At 40.3% G+C, this 21,415-nt stretch overlaps 1 protein-coding gene across 6 annotated transcripts in view; it reads left to right on the top strand.

The window, feature by feature from the left end:
* Positions 1 to 7,313, top strand: part of pcnx1 (pecanex 1) — a 68,636-nt gene extending 61,323 nt beyond the window's left edge. For all 6 annotated transcript variants that reach the window (XM_004917255.4, XM_004917253.4, XM_004917252.4 and 3 more), the window contains one exon: positions 1,014 to 7,313. In XM_004917255.4, coding sequence (XP_004917312.2) covers positions 1,014 to 1,154 — 141 coding nt within the window. In that variant the 3' untranslated portion in view covers positions 1,155 to 7,313. The remainder of the gene's footprint in view (positions 1 to 1,013) is intronic.
* Positions 7,314 to 21,415: the final 14,102 nt, after the last annotated feature.

Genomic DNA, 21,415 nt, shown 5'->3' with positions numbered 1-21,415 from the left:
CACTGTCAGGCTGAATTTACACAAGCAGCTGAGCCAAGACGGCACCTTACGGTGGATTTAATAGTGAAGTGAAAGTCATCATCAGCTTTTCTCGCTTCTTTCTATTTCACCTGCTCCCACAATTTATCAAGTAGCCTTTGGGTGTAGTGATGCATTGAAATACTCCTTGCTTAGACTGCCCCAAAATATTTACATTTTTTTTTTCAAATCTGAATCCATTTCTGCTTAAATGGGAACTCCACCCAAACACAAATTAAGATTTTTGAAAAGGAAACAAAATTTCAAGCAACTTTGCAATATTCATTAGATAAATGAGCAGCCTTTGTATGATTTTTTATGTAATAATATGGTTTGGAACAGTTACCTAAACCTGGCCACCTGTTCCCCTGCTGATCCGGCTGCCTACTATAAGACTCAAATAAAATGTAACAGTAGTCAACCATTCTCAGCCTGCCTTTAGCCTGCGTCCTCCAAATCCCACAATTCTCTGCACAGGTGATGTCAATAAGGAAAAGAACATCATAGAGCAATGCATTGTGGGTTATGTAGTGCCTACATGCTGTCTGTAAGCTGAGGACAAGTTGTTACTATATGTAACATGAATGTTTTAGTCCCTCCTCCCCTGCCAGGATTTTTAAGTAATGCAGAAAGAGAAGAACTGTTTTGCAGCTGGATTTCACCATATAAAATGGCATTTATTTATACCTTTTGACAGAACAGGTTGGTAGGTATATTAGTGGTTTCTGTGATGTGTCGGGCTCTTTTAACAAACTTTGGTTCGGAAGCCGGAGTTCCCCTTTAAGTCCATTCCTTTTTCTCATGTATGATCATTCTGCTTTAATCCCACACTCTTAATTGTGTCAATTTTGTCAATAATCTCCTAATGAGAAAAGAATGAAATATAGGCCATTCTATTTTGTTACATGGGAAATGTCTTATTCTAAGTCTTCCTCTTTGATCTTTCCTTCTTTCTCTCTCTCTCCCTCTCTGTTGTCTCCTTTTGGATCTAACAGGTAATTCACCGCTGGGTGCCTTGCAGCAGAGACCCTTGTAATAGGTCCCACATTGACAAAACAATCCTGCTGATTAAGATTGAGGACAAATATGTTGCTGTGATTGAAACTGGTGTGCTTGAACTCGGAGCTGAAGTATGAGGCTGCCTTTCACCCATCTTTCAAGGATTCAGAGAGAACTGAACTGTTACAGAACTCCAGAAGGATACAAGGGCTTTTGATTAAGCCCAGTCAATGTAAAGTTATTTTTTCTGTGGATGTTCAAAACAAAAACAAAAAAAACAAAAAAACGGTTATAAGACCATTATCTTATATGTGAAAAACAAAAAAAGTGAAAAAGATATAATGCTATGCATTTCATATGCTTTAAGTCAAAAACATATTGTACTTCTCTGTTCAAAATATGATCTTCATATTTTTCTAATTTATTTGCCAAAAAAAATTGCCATGTTCTCATACTGTAGCATGTCTCTTCCCCCCCCCCCTCGCCCTAACTTCACCTGTACAGATAGGTTCCGTTCTTTTGAGAGCAGTAAATGTTTTATACACCGTAAGAAGGCTGCAAACTCGCTGAGACATTTTTTGTGGTGAAGACTTTTGAGGAAACTGCACTAAAATCATTTTTTTTCTACAACAATGCACTAAAGTCTGATATCTATTGATATTGATATTTATAAATATATATACAGAAAATACCGTAATTTAAATTGTTTTATTATAAAAAGAAGTCTTGTAACCCTCTCCCTTTTGTCCTAGCAAGCCATTTATGTATAAAGGCTGTGCCATTGGTCTATTTCTGTGTACACATACAGTGCGATCAATTCACTGGAATTAAAGAACCATTCTTGGACTCCCCAAATGTTTATCAGTCCAGTATGTTTTCAGTGGGAGGGAAGCAACACAGGAGCAAGTAGATGGTCAAACATATCACTGCACTTTGCTGCTTGGAACTACTTTTATATAGAAGCTTGGGCTTCGTGGGAGAGTACTGTTATGTAAAGGTATGGAGCAATTTAAATCATGAGGCATGGATATATGGCTCCAGAATATAAAGCCATTCCTAATGCTGTGCATTGTTTAGAGGAAAATCCTATTCAAATCCATAGAGTACTGAGAGGTGCATAGTTGTATCTCAGGGATCTGTAGCCCTACGTCTATTGCTGAACTTGAATTTCCTGCATCTTCAAACAGTCATTGGGATGCTGGGTTTTGGGGTTTAGCGTTAGCTGGAGATCTATATGTTCTAGAACTCAGACCAGTTACATAGCATCCCTGGATACTGGGACCTCTAGATTAGGCTTCTGGGGTGTGTTGTCGTGTTATTAGTAACTTATTCCAGTAAAAAAATGCTTGTAGAAATTACTAGGAATTGTCTGAGATAAACTATTACATGGGCATCTGTTGCCTTTTGAGAAGTTCCCATGTTAGGTGGTGATCAACTGCTTCTGTCATATTTACAGATATTCTTCTAGACTTTTCTCAGTTCCTGCCCTTAGCTCATGGTGGCAAATGTCACCTTTTATCTTTCAGGGCACATTTATAAAAAGCTAGAGATTCATGCCTAATATGGGTAACGGTTTCCTCTTTAACGAACTCAAATCGAAGTTTCATCTTTCCAGCTCAGATCTACTTAAATACAACTCGCAGTCAATTAGAATTGGATATTTCATTTTTGTGGTTTTTTGGTTTCTCCGTTTTTCTCAAGATGTCACCTGAAATAGCTTAATGGAATGCTGGGATCCAGTGAAATGACAAGTTCAAGTTTAATGTTTGAGATCAAACTTAATCTGACAAAAACCCATTGGAGATCAGTCAGATTCAAGGAAATTCTAGATTAGTATCATTCAGCATGTGGCAGATAACTCTTTCCTCCATCTTTCTTTTTAGATTCTGTTATAATCTTTAGGGGTTTGTTGTGTAGGCAGAAACACATGTAACTGTAATATTGAGGTTAAAATTTGTGCTTTCAAATATGTAAGGATGTTGGTGTAGTTTCTTTTTTTCTGGAAGGGAGAAATCCCCTTCAGCTTCGAGATTCTGTTATTTAGAGTGTGAGTGTTTCAGCTGCATAAATATTTTGCCTTGAATAATTCTGTACAAGGACAGGGCGCCTCTCCTAGCACCCCATTATTAAGGTGTTTATTTGGTTACAATTAGAACAACCTTTTCATTTGTAATCCTTTTTAAGTATTTGATAGTTTAGCTCAGGAATAATTCTGCCTATTGGTTTTGTTGCAGTTTTTTAGCAAGAATTGGGGCTGGCAAAATTTCCTCAAAGGTGCGTAGTAATGTATTTATTAAAATATGTGGTTTGTAGTACATCCAGAGGAAAGCAAAATCAATTACAAATCATTTAAAAAATGTGCTGCGAGAAATAGGGCCTGAATCATTTGTGCTGCAAAAATCCCTCAGCCAACCATAGAGCAGGAAAAATAAGGATTGAATGGGCCATTTCTTTCTGTGCTTGTCTCTTTGCCCTGTGATCTGTCACCTGATCCTGCTGTGGGTGGGGTGTCGACTTTTCACACTACTTTTCAAAGTCCCTAACTTCAATGATTACTTCTTGTAGGCTGTGATTGTATCCTTCACTTAAAGGGGACCTGTCACACAGACATAAAAAGCTGTATAATAAAAGTCCTGTTCAAATTAAACGTAAAACCCAAATTCTTTTTTTAGAAGCACATCCACACCCATTATAAAGGCATTTAAAATCATATATTGCCTGCCCTGCCTCTATACCTTGGGCATAAAGTCGGGGCAGACAATTACTTTCACTTTCCATTCAGCACTTTGTAGATGTCACTGCCCTCCTCACTTTTCCCCCCTCATCACTGTCTTATTGTGTAGCCTAGGCATGGGCATCGGGTGCACCATTCTGGCACATAAACAAGATTTTGGCATGATGCAAAGCTTTCCTTACTAACAAAATGGCCCCTGCCTGCTTGCTGCAGTTGTGTAATTCCAAGACTGAAGGACACAAGATTTAAATAATGTATATAGTGTAAGTGAAATTTATTATACTTGACTAACCCAACAGAAAAGAATTCAGAATTTTTTCTTAGGGTGACAAGTCCCCTTTAACATAAAAAGTATATCTATATAGTTTAAAAAAAAAAAAAAAAAAAAAAAAAAACTGTAAGCAATAGCCCAGACAGTAAGCCAGTTGTCTGTATACACAGCATTTGCCTCTTATCTGTATTCTCCTGCTATAAATTGTTTCAGTCACTTTCTGCCCTTAAGGACAATATCAGACACAGGTAATGTAATGTTTCATTATGATTAGAGTGCCCTGCATTCAGATTCTAGGCAATCCAAAGCTTTTTTCGGGTGTTTTGTTTCCCGTGAGGGAAGAGATTTCGCTTGAGAACACCTGTTGTATTGCAAAGATTCGGCAAGTCACTGCAAACGTCCTGTCTGCCATTGCCCTGAGACCTCTGTGGATGCGACTTGCTCCAAGGTGGTGAAGTTCATGTTGGACACAGTGGTAAGAATGCTTTCCTTTATGGCTGAAGCCTTCGAAGCAATGCCATTTTCCAAAGATTTTCACAGGGAGTTTCTCAGCTGCTATTTTTTACTATGCAGTGGCAGAAATCTAATATTAATATTTAGAGTGAAAACTTATTAAATACATCTAAATGGTATAATAAATATAAATTAGTGAAGAAGAGAGGAATTGAGAAGTGTTACCCTTGGCAATTTTTATCATTGAAATGCCGCAAGTGAAAGTATCACTAGTCTGCTGATTCATAGTGTTTCTCTTTATTTTAGATCACTCTGTTTAACTTTAGGTTCCCAAACCAAGATACCAAGATACTTCTAGAAGCCCAGCCTGAAGGGCAGTTAGGGTGAGATATGGAATAAGCACTTATTTTCTATATTAGATATTTATCAATCAATGGCAGATAAATAGGTATTTTTTCACGACGGTTACCTTATGAGTGAAAGGAGGGGCCTGACCATATGTTGGTCCTTGAAAGGGGGAGCTTGATAAGTTTTAAATTATAGAAAGAAAACACTGCTTAAGAGAAATGTACTGCTGTTGTCTCCCCCACTAGCATTTGCATTAGATTGAAGCCTTTTGCACATGGCTGTCACTTGTACACACTCCCCCCCCCCCCCCCCCCAAGTTTGGGATAGTCTCTTTCTAAACTAAAATGACCCGTATCATAAGTCCTTTCAGCCTTGAACCTGGCACTGTGTAACTCCTAAATGTTAAACTGTATATTGATCTAAAGTGAGTGTAATGTGAGACTGATAAACTATATATTTTTCTTTCTAGAAATGCTGTAGAAACAGTTAATCTCTTTATGTGAAAGCTTCTACTGTAAGTGGGTAATATCAGATGTGATTCTAGATAAGTATAAGTTATTAGGTCTAATTTAAATGGAGCGTGTAAACTACAGAAGCATTGAATCCAACACCTTGCAGTGAAATGTGAGAATAGAACTAAAACAGATCTTAACCCTTTGGTTTTTGGAATTCCACAAATTCTCATGGGTAGCTGTGTAGGTCTGGGTTACAACATTATCCCCATGTGTAATAAAAGGCAGTAGGTTTGCCCAGCAGTAACCCATAGCAACCAATAAGATGTGTGCTTTCAAACAGGTGACTGGTAGATTCTACCTGTTGATGGGTTTACCGTTACAGGGATATCTTAGTGCCTTTTATTACATAACTCCATATAAGTTTAGTGTAGAGGTGTTCAGAGATAAATTATTAACATTGGGCAAATTTGCCCGTGGGCAGTAAGCCATGGCAACCAATCAAATTGTCACATTCATTGTTCTGCCTGCAGCTGGCTAAATAATAAATTGTCACTGATTGGTTAGATGGCTATGAGCTACTGCCCACAAAGAGATTTGCCCAGTATTGATTGAGCTGGGTTCATTAAATTCTGTGTTAAATAATGTAACAACAGGGATATCATGCGCAAAGCCTTGCAATTCTGATATTCCTATGGCTGAAACCTAACCCTGTTACTCTCTGCAAGATAATTCACAGCAGTTTGAGGGCCCTTGGCATTTAAAGCTGCCGGCATTCTCTAGTCCGACAATGTCTATATGGGCTGGCGGTTGGCATGATCCTGCAGGCTATAGTATGAGCCCTACTTAACAGCCTTGAATAATAATGGAGGCCTCTATTAGATGTGATGCTGCCATGGTCAGTCATTCATAGAAACTTGCTATTATCACTTTAAATGACGTAATCATACTGTTGGGTTTATAAAAGTGTAAGCCTACATGGTTCCAGCAGGCAGCACTTATGTCTTACAAGGCTAATAACTCCCCGGCTGCCTAAGTCCTGCTGCCTTCCTGTTGGAAGGTTCTGTATATGAAGGTTTCTTGCCGCAAATATTGTTTAATGCATGTTTGTTAAATGGAAGTAAAGGTAGTTTGACAGATTTGGATAAGCTAGTGGGCAAGCAGCATGGCTTTATCCTAACCTGGTTGCTTCTGCCTCCATACTGTATTTCACTTTAGCCAAACTTGAATATAACTCCTGTAACTTTTCTTTCCATTACAACTTGCTACAATATATGTGTTTTTCTAAACACTCAATCTGCCTTCTGGTTATGCAAGAGACTCCTTCATTTGGCCTTAGTCATTTTTTTTTTTGTTTAATATGATGTTGCTGCCTGGCAATATACAGGTTCTGTACATACCTACAACTTAGTTACAGGTAGTCTGTATTTAAACTTCTTGCCATATTGCTTTATTCAGTGCAATTATCTATTTATTCGTCTATCCAACGCTTAGAAAACGTTTTGTGAAAAGCTGCTCGTAAGGTTGGAGAGCTGTGCGCACGGAGTGCCATTTCCTTCCGACCTTCTCAAGGGGTTTTTGTTGTTTTGTTTGTTTTTTTTTTTTTTAAATATGGCTTCCCAGCTCCAAAACTGATATGGTATATATATATATGTATAGTTTTAAATAAAGAAAAAAATCTATAATTCAGGTAAAATAATGTTATATGACAAAGCTAAGAATAGAATTGAGCTATTTATACATGGTTGGTGGGAGAGTGGATGAGACGTCCACTGCAGGAAAAGAAAAAAAAATCATTGTTGTTTGGGGTGTTGCTCTTTGCAGGTTCCAAATCAACTTACAGGGTTCCTACCAGCAAAAGTACAAAAAACAAATCCACCTATGGTTACATTTATGTGTGTGTCTGCGTGTTCTTGGAAAAACAAGCTGTAAATATTGTAGTTGTCTAAAATTCAAGAATTTTTTTCCAGTGTGTTGCATTATAAAGATACAGTATTGTCAGTGGGAAACACTGAGAAATAAACTGATTTTTTCCATTCCTGTTGTCTTTTCCTTCTGTGGTCTCATAAATCAGTTCTTGTTAGAACTTCTACAGAGCGTTTACATAGAAGGCACAGCCACCATGCTATCTTTTTTAAAATATTTTTGTGGATTTGTCTAATGTAACATGGAACATAGCTACATAGGTTTGAAAAGAGTCCATCAAGTTCAACCCTTCCAAGTAAACCCAGCACACACAACCTATACTGACCTATCTATACACTCACATACATAAACTATATATACAACCAGTAATACTAACTGTAGATATTAGTATCACAATAGCCTTGGATATTCTGCTTGTTCAAAAACTCATCCAGGCCCCTCTTAAAGGCATTAACAGAATCTGCCATTACCACATCACTAGGAAGGGCATTCCCCAATCTCACTGCCCTCACTGTGAGAAACCACCTACGCTGCTTCAAATGGAAGCTCCATTCCTCTAATCTAAAGGGGTGACCTCTGGTGCGTTGATTGTTTTTATGGGAAAAAAAGAACATCCCCCATCTGCCTATAATCCCCTCTAATGTACTTGTACAGACTAATCATGTCCCCTCGCAAGCGCCTCTTTTCCAGAGAAAACAACCCCAACCCTGACAGTCTCACCTCATAGCTTAAAGCTTCCATCCCCTTGCCACATTCCAGTACAACTGCTTCAAAGAAAAGAATTTCATGAAAAAAAAAATCCTTTTTTAACCTAAGTTGTGATGTCCTTTCTAATATTAATGGTTGTCCCTATGTCTGCTGGAAGTTTCTACTGGTGCATAATTCATAGGAGACTATTATATGGTCCCCTTGTATATTTATGCATATTTATATCCCCCACCCTCCCTTAAGTGCCTCTTCTTTAGTGCAAACAATGCCTATTGGCCAGCCTGCCTTTCTGCCCTTGTTCTTTTGACAATAATATCCCTTTTGAGCAATGAAGGCCAAAACTGCACTATTGTATATTCTAGATGGGGACTTTGTCCTTTCTGCTGCTGACTGACAAGTTTATTATCAACAAGTCTTTATCAATCAAGAGTTTGCCTAGCTTATTCAATGCAATGCAAATTGCCAAGACCTTAGAAAGCAAAGGTTTGTCGCACAATACCAAACATTTTGATAAACTACAAGTAGATTATATCTACTGCAACTCCAGTATTAAAGTTTCTACTTTCTTCATCTTAAAATGCAGTTTTGATCACAAACTCATGCTGAGTACTTATGTCAGTTTCCAAAACATTATCTTGAATGCGATCCTAACAATTATAGGCCCATAAATTTGCCATCTGTATTGGGCAAGTGATTTGGAAGCGATCCCCCCAACCCCTTGGATGTTGCTCTCAGTGCCCGCAAACCAGGGAGTTATTTTTGAATTCCTGACTTGGGGGCAAGTTTTGGTTGAATAAAAACAAGATTTCCTACCAAATAAAGCCTCCTGTAAGCTGATAGTGTGCATAGAGGCTGCCTAATAGCCAATCTTAGCCCTTATTTGGCATCTCCATGAACTTTCATGATTTGCTCTTATTACTTTTGACTGTGGCTCACTAGTAAGAAAGGTTGGGAACCCCTGATGCAGACAGTGATATTCTGAGACAAATAGCAGTTGGTCTTTTTTTTTTTAATTTTATGGCTACTGGGTTCAGTGAATCCCAATTTGAAAACTGGAAAGAAGCAGAAGAGGGAGATTAAAAAAAAAAAACAAAAAAAAAAACCTATTAAACATAAAATTGTTCAGCTATTAAAGTGATACTGACAGCTAATTAAAAAATTTTTTTACGCCTGCTGTAATTTGTATCAGCTTTAAATTCCTTATAAACTAAATGTGCAAAGTTTTTTCGCTTCATAATTATGGTAGCACGAATTACAGACCCACGGAGCAGCCATGTTTGTTCCCCTCTTCCGGGTTTTACTTTAAATGTTTCCCATGTGAATAAATATGCCCAATCACAAACCTGCAACACCCCTTCTGCTTTCAGCTGGTGTGTGACAAGCTCAGCTCCATTGTCTATGTGTAATGGGGAGGGGGAAGGGAGAGTCCTTAGAAGCAGGCAAGCACGGGATATCTTAAGCTGGCCTGCTATTTAAATTCTTTGTAAGAAGAGCAGAGGAGGCGGGCACAACCCTTTGAAGTAGGCAGGCAACAGAAAGATCAAGCCTGCCTGCTATCTAGTTCACAATGCGAGGCGCAAGAGAGGGAGGGAGGGGGAACTCTTTGAAGGAAACGGCAAGCTGAATCCTTCCAGTTTATGATGTAGTGCTTTTGACAGATTGAGAAGCTACAGTCGGGCTGCCAGACAGTCGGGTTCACGATCTTCAGTAGGATTTATGTAGAGAAAACAGTCAGCATGACCTATAGGTACATTTGGAAGTAGGTTCATATTTTTAAAAATAATTTTTTTTTGGTGTCAGTATCACTTTAAAGAAATATGGCATTCTATCCCTGGATCTTATATTTACAAAATGTTGTTCTACCTCCAACTTCACTAACTCCCCTTTCCCCCTCTCTGATCACAATCTGCTCACATTTCAACTCTCGCTAACTCCCTCTACACCCTCTGCTGTCCCCCAAACATACACACACCGAGACCTGCAATCCCTAAACACGTCACACCTTTCTTCTTCCTTTGACTCTCTTCATTCTAACATCCTAACTGTCTCTTGTCCTAATCAGGCTACCTCTGTCTACTACAGCACACTCGCCACTGCCCTCAATAAGCTTGCTCCTGCCAAGACAAAATGCATGAGGCCCAAACCGCTCCAACCCTGGCACACTGCTCATACCATATCCCTCCAAAAACAGTCACATACACTTGAGCGCCGCTGGCGCAAATCAAGATCAGAATCAGATTTCTGCAGCTACAAATCTGCTCTCCTACAACACCACCCTCTGCCAAGCTAAACAAACCTACTTCACTGCACTTATTAACTCCCTCTCTAAAAAACCTGCACAACTCTTCTCTACCTTTAACTCTCTGCTGTCCCCTCCTCCACCCCCTCCATGTGCTTCAGTCACTGCTCAAGCTATCGCAGAGCACTTTAAAAATAAAACTGACCCCATCCGAAGTGACATTGCACAACTTAATTCCCATAACCATTCCCCTCCCTCCCTACATGCTACCCAGTCTCTTCTTGGCTCCTTCTCCCCAGTGACTGAAGAGGAAGTCTCAAAACTGTTGTCTTCCTCTCACCTTACTACCTGCCCAGTTGATCCCATTCCTACCAAACTTTTATGCAATGCCAACCCCTGTCTTATCAAATCCTTAACTCATCTATTCAATCTCTCGCTCTCTACTGGAATCTTTCCCTCCCAACTGAAACATGCACTTGTAACCCCTATTCTGAAAAAACCCTCCCTTGATCCCTCCAATCCTACTAACCTCCGACCTATCTCTCTGCTCCCTTTCATCTCCAAACTGCTTGAGCGCCTAGTTTACAACCGACTGACGCTATTCCTCTCTGACAATAACCTCCTGGATCCCCTACAATCTGGTTTTAGACAACAACACTCCACCGAAACTGCTCTAACCGGACTAACAAATGACCTCCTATCGGCTAAAGCCAAAAAACGCTACTCGCTACTAATACTTCTCGATCTCTCTGCTGCTTTTGACACTGTGGATCACCCTCTTCTCCTCCAGACTCTCCGCTCTCTTGGCCTTCGTGACACTGCCTTATCCTGGTTTTCATCTTATCTCTCAGATCGATCCTTCAGTGTCTCTTACAATGGGGAATCATCTTCTCCCCTGCCTCTTTCTGTTGGGGTTCCCCAAGGCTCTGTCCTGGGCCCCTTACTATTTTCTCTCTATACCTCCTCACTTGGCAAATGAATCAATTCTTTTGGCTTTCAGTACCACCTCTATGCTGACAATACTCAGATCTATCTTTCCTCTCCTGATCTCAACCCAGAGCTTCTAACTCGCATCTCTTCCTGCCTGTCCGCTATCTCCACTTGGATGTCCCAACGTTACCTTAAATTAAACCTCTCTAAGACTGAATTGGTTCTCTTTACCCCATCCAATGCCCACATTATTCCCGAGGTATCTATAACGGTTAACAATTCTACCATCACCCCATCTTCCCAAGCCCGGTGCCTTGGGGTTATCCTTGACTCTGCCCTGTCCTTCACTCCTCATATCCAATCACTTACCAAATCATGTCACTTTCACCTAAGAAATATTTCCAAAATACAATCATTTATCACCCAAGACGCTGCCAAAATTCTTATTCACTCTCTTATAATATCTCGCCTGGACTACTGTAACTCCCTATTAATTGGCCTTCCCCTCCAAAGACTGTCCCCTCTCCAGCCCATAATGAATACTGCTGCCAGGCTCATACACCTCTCCAACCGCTCCTCCTCTGCCATGCCACTCTGCCAAACTCTGCACTGGCTTCCCCTACCATCCAGGATAAAATTCAAACTAATGACTCTCGCATTTAAAGCAGTCCATAACTCTGCCCCACCCTACATCTCTGAACTTATCTCTAGGTACCATCCAACCCGCTTGTTATGCTCCTCTACTGACCTGCTCCTCAACTCCTCTCTCATTCCCTCCTCACACGCTCGCATTCAAGACTTTGCAAGGGCTGCCCCCCTTCTCTGGAATTCGCTCCCACAAACTGTTAGACAATCTCCCAATCTCTCTGCCTTCAAGAAATCTCTAAAAACACATTTATTTAGAGAAGCTTACCCTAATCTAGTTTAGCAATACCCTGTGCCCCACCTCTCACAACTCTGGTCATGCCCATTCCCACACCTTGTGTCTCAACCCTTTCTCCTTGTAGATTGTAAGCTCTTTTGGGCAGGGCCCTCTTCACCTCTTGTATCGGTTATTGATTGCTTTATATGTTACTCTGTATGTCCAATGTATGTAACCCACTTATTGTACAGCTCTGCGGAATATGTTGGCGCTTTATAAATAAATGTTAATAATAATAAATAATAATAATGTACTGAAAGTTAAAGTAAAGGTTAACTTTTATTAGTCTTTGCATGAGAAACAATCAGTTGATTTACTATTTTTGGCTTCTAGAATACAGCTTAAACCATACCCCTAAACACCTCCCCCATTTTACCAAAACATAACCCAGATGTGTCAATATAATCACTACAGAAAATGGATAATGAGCATATTAACACCCTCCTGTGCCAGTAATAGTAAAATACATTATGAGCATATTTGCCCTAGATGTACCAGTATAATTACTAAAAAAAAAAATAAAAAAAAAAATGGCTGACTTCACATGTCAGTATAATATATATATATATAAACGAGTAATCGGCATATTAACCCCAGCTGTTCCCGTATTATCTCAGTAGAAATAGCCAGTGGGCACTCCATAAGTCCCAGACAAGCCAGTAAGATTACTGGAAAATGGGCAAGGAGCACTCCATTAACTCTACACATACCAGTAGGAACAGTGGCAAATGGCCAATAAGCACTCCATTAACTCCACACATGCCACGGTGGGCCCCAGGCACACGCTCTATTTGCCTATTTAGTAGAGCAGACCTGGTTGCACAACTGTGTACTTTGCTAAAAAAAAAATGCAGAGTGCTGAACTGGGGTTGTCAAACGCCATTTTGCAGCCCTTACAAATGCTGATACGGAGCATATGCAGTTGAAGCCAGGTTTGTATACTGCAAGTGGCATGTGGTGGCGCCTGCCATCATTAATGTGCAACTCTGCATTTTTTCTTTTTTTTACCCAGGTACACAATTAAGTTGTGAGAGGAGGGGGCCTGGCAAGTTATTAAGGGTTTTATTCTCATTTTTCAAAAGACTAAATAATATGATCTCAGAATATAATGGAATAAATGAGCTGATGTGTTTAGATGCACTGAAACATGCACCTCAATACTGCATGAAAGACTGCCCGTAGGTAAGAAGCCTAAGAACATAAATCATCACTTTACAGATGCCGCCACAAGATGGCAGAAAACTGACTGCAAAAAAATGAAGGAATTTTGAACACTTTTCATCTCACAATTCAATGAAAAAAAAAATACAGAGCTCTGGATTTATAATTATTTATACAGCACAAGTTACACAGTGCTTCACAGTCAAACAGGGATTACAGAATAAAAGGGGGATTTTCACTTCAGTTTCTCTTTGGATGCTCCATTATCTGACAAACTTTCTGGGCTGTTATGGTAAATAAATTAATTATTTTGAGGCAGGCTGGGTTGGTTCTCTTACTTTCATGCAGAGTTTATTCTGCCTAGTATTTTGTTGTCTTATATCTCTTAGAATGTAAGCTCTCGCAGACAGGGCTCTCCCCCTACTGTACTGCACTTGTTACTATGGATCTGTTCTGGTGAAATGTTTGTGTGTGTAAACTGATTGGTTTATGGTAAGAATGGAACTTAAGTTCCATGCAGGATGCTGCCGCTTTGCAGAGCGATTTGACAAAATTAGATAACTGGGCAGCAAACTGGAAAATGAGGTTCAATGTTGATAAGTGCAAAGTTATGCACTTTGGTAGAAATAATATAAACGCAAACTATCTACTGAATGGTAGTGTGTTGGGGGTATCCTTAATGGAGAAGGATCTGGGGGTTTTTGTAGATCACAAGTTGTCTAATGCCAGGCAGTGTCATTCTGTGGCAAACTAAAGTGCTGTCTTGTATAAAAAAGGGCATTGACTCAAGGGATGAGAACATAATTTTGCCCCTTTATAGGTCCCTGGTAAGGCCTCACCTTGAGTATGCAGTGCAGTTTTGGGCTCCAGTCCTTAAGAAGGATATTAATGAGCTGGAGAGAGTGCAGAGACTGCAACTAAACTGGTTAAGGGGATGGAAGATTTAAGCTATGAGATGAGACTGTCGAGGTTGAGGTTGTTTTCTCTGGAAAAGAGGCGCTTGCGAGGGGACATGATTACTCTGTACAAGTACATTAGAGGGGATTATAGGCAGTTGGGGGATGTTCTTTTTTCCCATAAAAACAATCAGCGCACCAGAGGCCCCCCCTTTAGATTAGAGGAAAGGAGCTTCCATTTGAAGCAGCGTAGGTGGTTTTTCACGGTGAGGGCAGTGAGGTTGTGGAATGCCCTTCCTAGTGATGTGGTAATGGCAGATTCTGTTAATGCCTTTAAGAGGGGCCTGGATGAGTTCTTGATCAATCAGAATATCCAAAGCTATTGTGATACTAATATCTACAGTTAGTACTAGTGGTTGTATTTATAGTTTATGTATGTGAGTGTATAGATTGGTGCTGGGTTTACTTGGATGGGTTGAACTTGATGGACACTGGTCTTTTTTCAACCCTATGTAACTATGTAACTATGTAAGGTTGGCAGGACCTAGGGCACAATTGTTGGGTGTGCTGGGCACACTCCTCTGTCACCTACCCCTAGTGCAGGTACTTGTAACTCATTTGTTTGTGCTTGTACATAAACCAACAAGCACATATGCAAATAGTTGGGGTGGGGGCGAGGTGGCCGAACGGGTTGCCTGGAACTCCTGGCTGGCTCGGCCCAGTGCTGGTGTATGGTGCTACATAAAAATAATTGTTTTAGACCTCCTTTCCTTAAAGGTGACCTGTAACTCTGAAATTGTTTTCCCACCAGAGGCTAAAGGAGCAGCTCCTCACTACAAACAAATTGGCTAACTTTATTTTATAGGAGGTAAAGAAGGAGGGCGTGTTCCTTATTAATGTTCTCTCCCGTTTTTTTTTTCCACTGGTTACAGTACTTACTATAAATACAATGATAGCTAATTGGGAGGAATTGGGGCAGCCATCTCAGTGCATTGTGCCTGAGTCTGAGCTTTCAGAAGGAGCCAGCACTACACATTAGAACTGCTTTCAGGTAACCTATTGTTTCTCCTACTCCCATGTAACTAAAGGAGTCCCAAGCCGGACTTAGATTTCTTACTATTGAGTGCTATTCTGATATCTACTGGGGGCTGCTGTCTTTCTCTCTTCCCATTGTTCTGCTGATCGGCTGCCAGGGGTGGGGGGTGATGATATCAACCTGAAGCTCAGCAGTAAAGTGTGAAGTTGATCAGGTCACATGGCTGTGACGCCCTGGGAAATGAAGAATATGACTAGCCCCATGTAAAATTTCTAAATTAAACATAAAAAACTGTGTTTTTGAAAAACAGATTTCAATGCAGGATTCTGCTGGAGAAGCTCTATTGTGTTTAAAAAAAACACGGTTTCCCATGAATCAGACCCAGGGGACAGTGGGACCCGGGCCGTGGGGCTCTGCTTCCTCTATAGTTGTTAGACATGCTGCCTCCACCGCCGCTCTCTTACCTACTCGAGCGCGAGTGGGCGGGAAGCGGGGAATATGAATGGGTGGGCCAAGCTGTTCACTCTGGACCCCTCCAAATAATATTTTTTTTTGCAGGAGTAGCTGGCACGTTGTTGAGCCCTGGTCGTCTTCCTGGTTCATTTCTAAATGTATGTACAGGTAACTAGCACAGAGTCTTCCTAGAAGAAAAGAGGCTGTTATAGCAGCAAAGGGAAGACCAGCTTTGTATCAATACCCTTGGTTTAGGAATGAGATGTTGGCTGTATAATTTTGGCCATATAATGTATGTTTTATGACGTTTAAAAAAAGGGGGGGCACGTGCAGGTTAGACATTTTTAGCCCAGTGAACATTAACAAGGCAGCTACAAGGCTATAGCAAATCACTGAGGAACTCCATGGTAATATAAAGACATAATATAAAGGTCATAGAAAATCCTTTAGAATTTTTCCACCTGGGTGCGTACATCTTGGCTTGAACCAACCCATGGCCAATCAGATCATTATAATTTTCACAACTGAAATGTCAACTGCCAACTCCTGCAGAGAAGCAGCAACATTTCTCAGCATTTATATCTAACAATCTGAGCACTGGCAAACGTATATTTCCATCTATCAGTAAATTACATTTTTACTATTATTAGGACTCAAGCTGTGCACATCTGGAATAGAGGTGGAGAAACAGAATAAATAGCACAGAGAAAGAGAAAATATTGGTGGGATACAAATACAGGCCCCCGTGTTATATTTTTGTTTAACACGTGATATATTCTTCACCGGGAACCCAGCCATGCAGCCTGTCACTTGCTTTAATAGAAGGTACCTGTCACCAGAAACAAATGTTAGTTTTAGGCCAAAAACCACCTGTTGCCAAAAGTGACAAGCAGTTTCTATGAAAGTAAATGACAGGCATCACAACCAGGAAGCTTCTCAACCAACAAAAAACTGCTGGTGGAAAATATGCCACATATGCCCCACTGCCATGAGCTCTATGGTTGTTGGAGGTGAGACCCAGGAGAAGAAGCGCATTGATGACTGCTTAAAAGTGGTCTTACCATTTATTCTCAGTAAATTCTACCTCTTTTCTGAGATGGTTTAGTCTGAAGGTAATGCTATTCAGTTATGTCATAGTGCTATCTATTAACATCCCAACTGCCCTTAAATGCATCAGGTGTGCATGGCACAGAGAGCAGTATAGAGCTGTATATAGAGCTGTATATAGAGCCGTATAGACATTCTGAAAGAGATAACTCAGATGTCACCTGACAATTTGAAAAGTTTGAGTTTTCTGGCGACAATTTGAAAAAGTCTCAGTTTCTGAGACTTTTTCCCTCATGGACTTTTCCATATGCCATAATGCCTTAAAACCAACAGCCAGTAACCGCCCTGCTGATTTCAATGGTGCCAGACTGGCAAAGAGAGCAGCAGTGCCAGTGTGTCCAGCAAGAGATCTGTCCTGTGCGGGTACAGCCAGGAGGGCAAAGAACACAATTTGGGATCTAAAGAACAGCCCTGTTTAATGTGCTGGTAAGAATACGTGCATGTAAGATATGTGTGTGTGTTGCTTATGCTTAAATAAACACATGCTAAGTGCATAAAAAGTGCATAAAAAGTGCATATTGCGTTTTTATTTGTTTTTTTCAAACAAACTGCAACTTCACCTGTTAGCCTGAGCTACAGGATGCTGAGAGCAAACAGTTTAGTATTGGTCTGTACCATTTCTTATCAGTTAACTGATATTTGTAAATGGTTTATGATATATCGATGATTTTGGATAACTGATTCATACTGAGATTTAGTTCATAAGGCAGCCTGCATTGGCCTCTGTACAATAATGTTATGTTTGTTTAGGCAGGACATACTATACTTACTAATTATTCCTCTTATATTAAAAGGCCCAAAATTAAAAGCTATTTAAACGCTGCTCGTGCCTGCAGGCAGATAGGGCTTCTAATGCATGCAATTATTATGAACGATTGCCTATGATATAGGTCAACTGATTCCAAATGGCAGCTAACACCACTCATATGTGCTTACTAGAGCAATATATTCGCTTAGAGGGCAATTATACAGCACATCCTGAATCCAGCCACGGTGTGTTTGCAAGAGTTAAAGGAACAGCAACAGTTTATCTGCACTATATCAGTTTTTATTATTTTAAAACACATTCAATTGGAGGTGAAAGTGTTTCTAAAAGCTGCTAAATGTATTTATTTATTTTGTTACAAAAGGAAAAATAACAAGCCCTGAAACCCAGCGTGACTGAGCAAACTCACGCCAGGTTTCCTTTATTTCTGTGGTCATACACAGGCCCTTCAGTGATGATCAAATTTGCACCTTCAACAAAACATTTCTTGCCTGTCCGTAAGCATAGAACTTTGTGCTGTATTTCTATGACTCATTTTCCCAAGGAAACTATTCAGAACCCTATGTATAATTCCACATATCTGCCAACAGCATCCAGATACAAATACAGCAGGTGAATGATCAAGACAGAAATAAAGGTGAAGGGTGTTTTCTAGCTCTGGGTTGTTCTACCAGAGGCCTACAGGTTGTATCACCCATTCAAAGGATTTATACAAAACTAGTTTTTACACTGACATGATTTATTGGCATACATTGGCTTTATTGGCATACATTGCATACACTGTACAGTGTATATTCATCTCACTACGGTGAAAAAGTTAGATACTCTTTATCTTCTAGACTAAATTAGCACAAAAGGATTGACTAACTGGTCAAAATAGAGAGTAAATGGAGAGTAGGGTTGGTTAAGTCAAAAGTAGATCCCTTAATGGTTGTTAATGGTGAAGTGTAATGTGAGTTGTTTATGAGGAATTTCACAAACAAATGGGGGAATCAGGATTGTTAAATGGAAGTTATTTGGAAATTCATTGATTATTATTTATGATAAGACAGTTTTCATGGTGGCCTATGCTATTCTCAGTTAAAGGGGTCACCCAGACATCAAAAACTGTATAATAAAAGTCCTTTTCAAATGAAAAGGACTTTTACCTATTATAAAGGCATTTAAAAATACCAGCTGTCAATCATATAATGCCTGCCCCGCCTCTATACCTTAGGCATAGACGCGGGGCAGACAATTACTTTGTCCCACAACGTGTAAAACCTCACTAGGGCGTGTAGTTAGGTCCGGTTACAAGGGTGGCCCTAAATACAGCCCTGGACAACAGCATTAATTGCCACAATACTTCTTAAGATGACTGAGGTGGACTAGAATGTGTAGTATTTCATAACTGTAGCCATAATGCCACAGAATTGGCTGAGGTGAAACATAATAAAAATGTAAAAAATATAACTACGTCCAAACGTACAGTATGTATCCACCCATTAGAGGGCGCCTGTGATGTGTAGTAATTTCTGTTATGGCATAAGTGCCACTGTGCATGACTAGCGGCCCTTTGCTAGGGACTGACGCTTGTTACAAAATGTGTTAAAAATTACAGGAGAACCAAAGACTGGTTTCATTTTTGTCATAAGAATATGAATTTATTCCAAAGTCACTTTGTATTGGGAATTGTAATAGTATATTGTGTACAGTATATTGTGAGTTGGTCCCTAAGCTCAGTAAGTGACAGCATGTGCAGCGAATCAGCAGGAAAGAAGATGGGGGGCTACTGGGGCATCTTTGGGGGCACAGATCTTTACTGGCGTGTGTCCCTTGGGCTGGTACAGAAGCCAAAACATACAGTGTAGCATTGGTAGGCTAAAGGTGGCCACAAACGTGGCGATTTTCGATCTTTCGTGCGATCGATCGTTCCTATCCGCTACTGACGTTCAGGGCTGAAACGGCAGATAAGGAGGTAAAAACAATAGGATTTCTACCTCCTTCTGCCAATTCAGCCCTGAAGGGAAATTTTGCTCAGACGCCTTCTGTGGTGCCCGATCAAAATCTTTTAACCTGGCCAATATCCTGTGATATCGGTCGACCCGCTGACTTGCCATACACACACCGAATATCCTATGAAATGAGATTTCGTACAATATTATCAGTGCGTGTATGGCCAGCTTAATTCTTTTTTAGGTTTCATTCTCCTTTAAGAAGCTATTTGTAGTGCAAGATTGTCACAGGAATCTTGTTCTTCTGTTTCTGGTTTGGTTTGGATGTATGACTTCACAGGGCTGTTGGGCAGGGACTCGGATTAGTCCATTCTTCTGTACCTGGCCTCTGCAAATGTAAGCCTGCTTTATCATGAATGTATTTGCTGCTTCACTGGCCAAAGGACATCCATTCAGCTGGGGAGAATGCATTAGTTCTTCCTGATGTAACACAAAATCACCTCTGGCTCCAAGGTGCAAGCAGCACTTTCTAACGTGTCTCCCCCCTTGTGCAACATTCTTTTATTTTAATCAGTTTTAAAACAATTAGAGGCTGTTACATAACCTGCAAGAGTGGGAGTCAGTCAGAGGAGGAGGTGAATAAAATGCTACTGTTGTTAAGAGCAGGGTATGATTCTAGCAATGAAACGGAGGAATTTTCTCACAGTATAAATCAGTGGTTTGTAGGGAAGCTGAAATGTTTCAAATGCATCTTAAGTAACGTTGTTTAGCCTTGTTCTTAGGCCTTCATTTCCGCTCCTTGTTGTTTATACATGGATTATACGTAACAAACGATGCAGGGAGACATTTACATGTTGCATATCCCTACATTTATTATTACAGACAATTCAATAACAGCATTTGTTTTATATATAGTAGGGATGCACCGAATACACTATTTAGGGATTCGGCTGAACCCAGAATCCTTTATGAAAGATTTGGCCGAATACACAACCAAATTTGAATTTGCATATGTAAATGAGGGTAAGGAAGGCTTAAAGAGAACCAATCAGAAAAAATGTTCAACTTCCATGATTATGTGACAAAAGTCACGTGATTTTAAGGATTCAGATTTGGCCAGGAGTGTGGATTCAGCCGAATCTGAATCCTGCTGAAAAAGGCCGAATCCCGAACCGAATCCCGGATTCAGTGCATCCCTAATAAAACGATGATATTTCAGATATTGGTCTTTTCTATCAGATGAGCAATATCTTAAAGGCTTAAAAGAGAACTAAACCCTAAAGATGAATATGAATTAAAAATACCATGTATTTTATACTAAACGGACTGCACTAGCTTAAAGTTCCAGCATTTCTATAGTAGTAATGATATAGGCCTTTACAGGAGCTCCCCATCTTGGACTCTGTTAGAACTGTCCAGGACACTGCACATGCTCAGTGGGATCTGGGCAGCTGCTGAGAAGCTAAGCTTAGAGGTTGTTGCAAATTATCAAGCAGAAAATGAGGCTGGCCTGTCATATAAACTGATGCTACAGGGCTGATTATTACATTCTAATGCTAATTGCACTGGTTTCAGAGCTGCCATATAATGTGAATCTGAATTACTAATCAGCCTTATACTGTTACATTTATATTCTATATATACAGTATAATGTGAGCGGGTGCCTAAGCTCAGTAAGTGACAGCAGCACAGAGCATGTGCAGGGAATCAGCAGAAATGATGATAGGGAGCTACTGGGGTATGTTTGAGGGCACAGATCTTCCCTGCTAAAGGGCTGTGGGTGCCTTGGGCTGGTACAGAAGCCCAAAACATAATGTACAGCATTTCTGCCCTACTTCTGTAGTTAGGCTTTAGTTCGCCTTTATGCTGGCCATGCATGTACCAATAATATTTGCAGTATATGTACAATATGGACAGTGTTGGGCCAAGTGAAAGTGACACCTAGGCAAGCCGCTTTGGGACCATGTACCACCCCTTGCACACATGCACTATGATAGCGGCATGTGGTCGAGAGATGGGCGGGGGATTAAGGAGCGGCCAGTGGAGGAACCATCGCCATTGT

The sequence above is a fragment of the Xenopus tropicalis genome, chromosome 8, assembly GCF_000004195.4.
Source record: "Xenopus tropicalis strain Nigerian chromosome 8, UCB_Xtro_10.0, whole genome shotgun sequence".
Classification (NCBI taxonomy): Eukaryota; Metazoa; Chordata; class Amphibia; order Anura; family Pipidae; genus Xenopus; species Xenopus tropicalis.
This window is presented reverse-complemented; position numbering and strand designations above follow the sequence as displayed.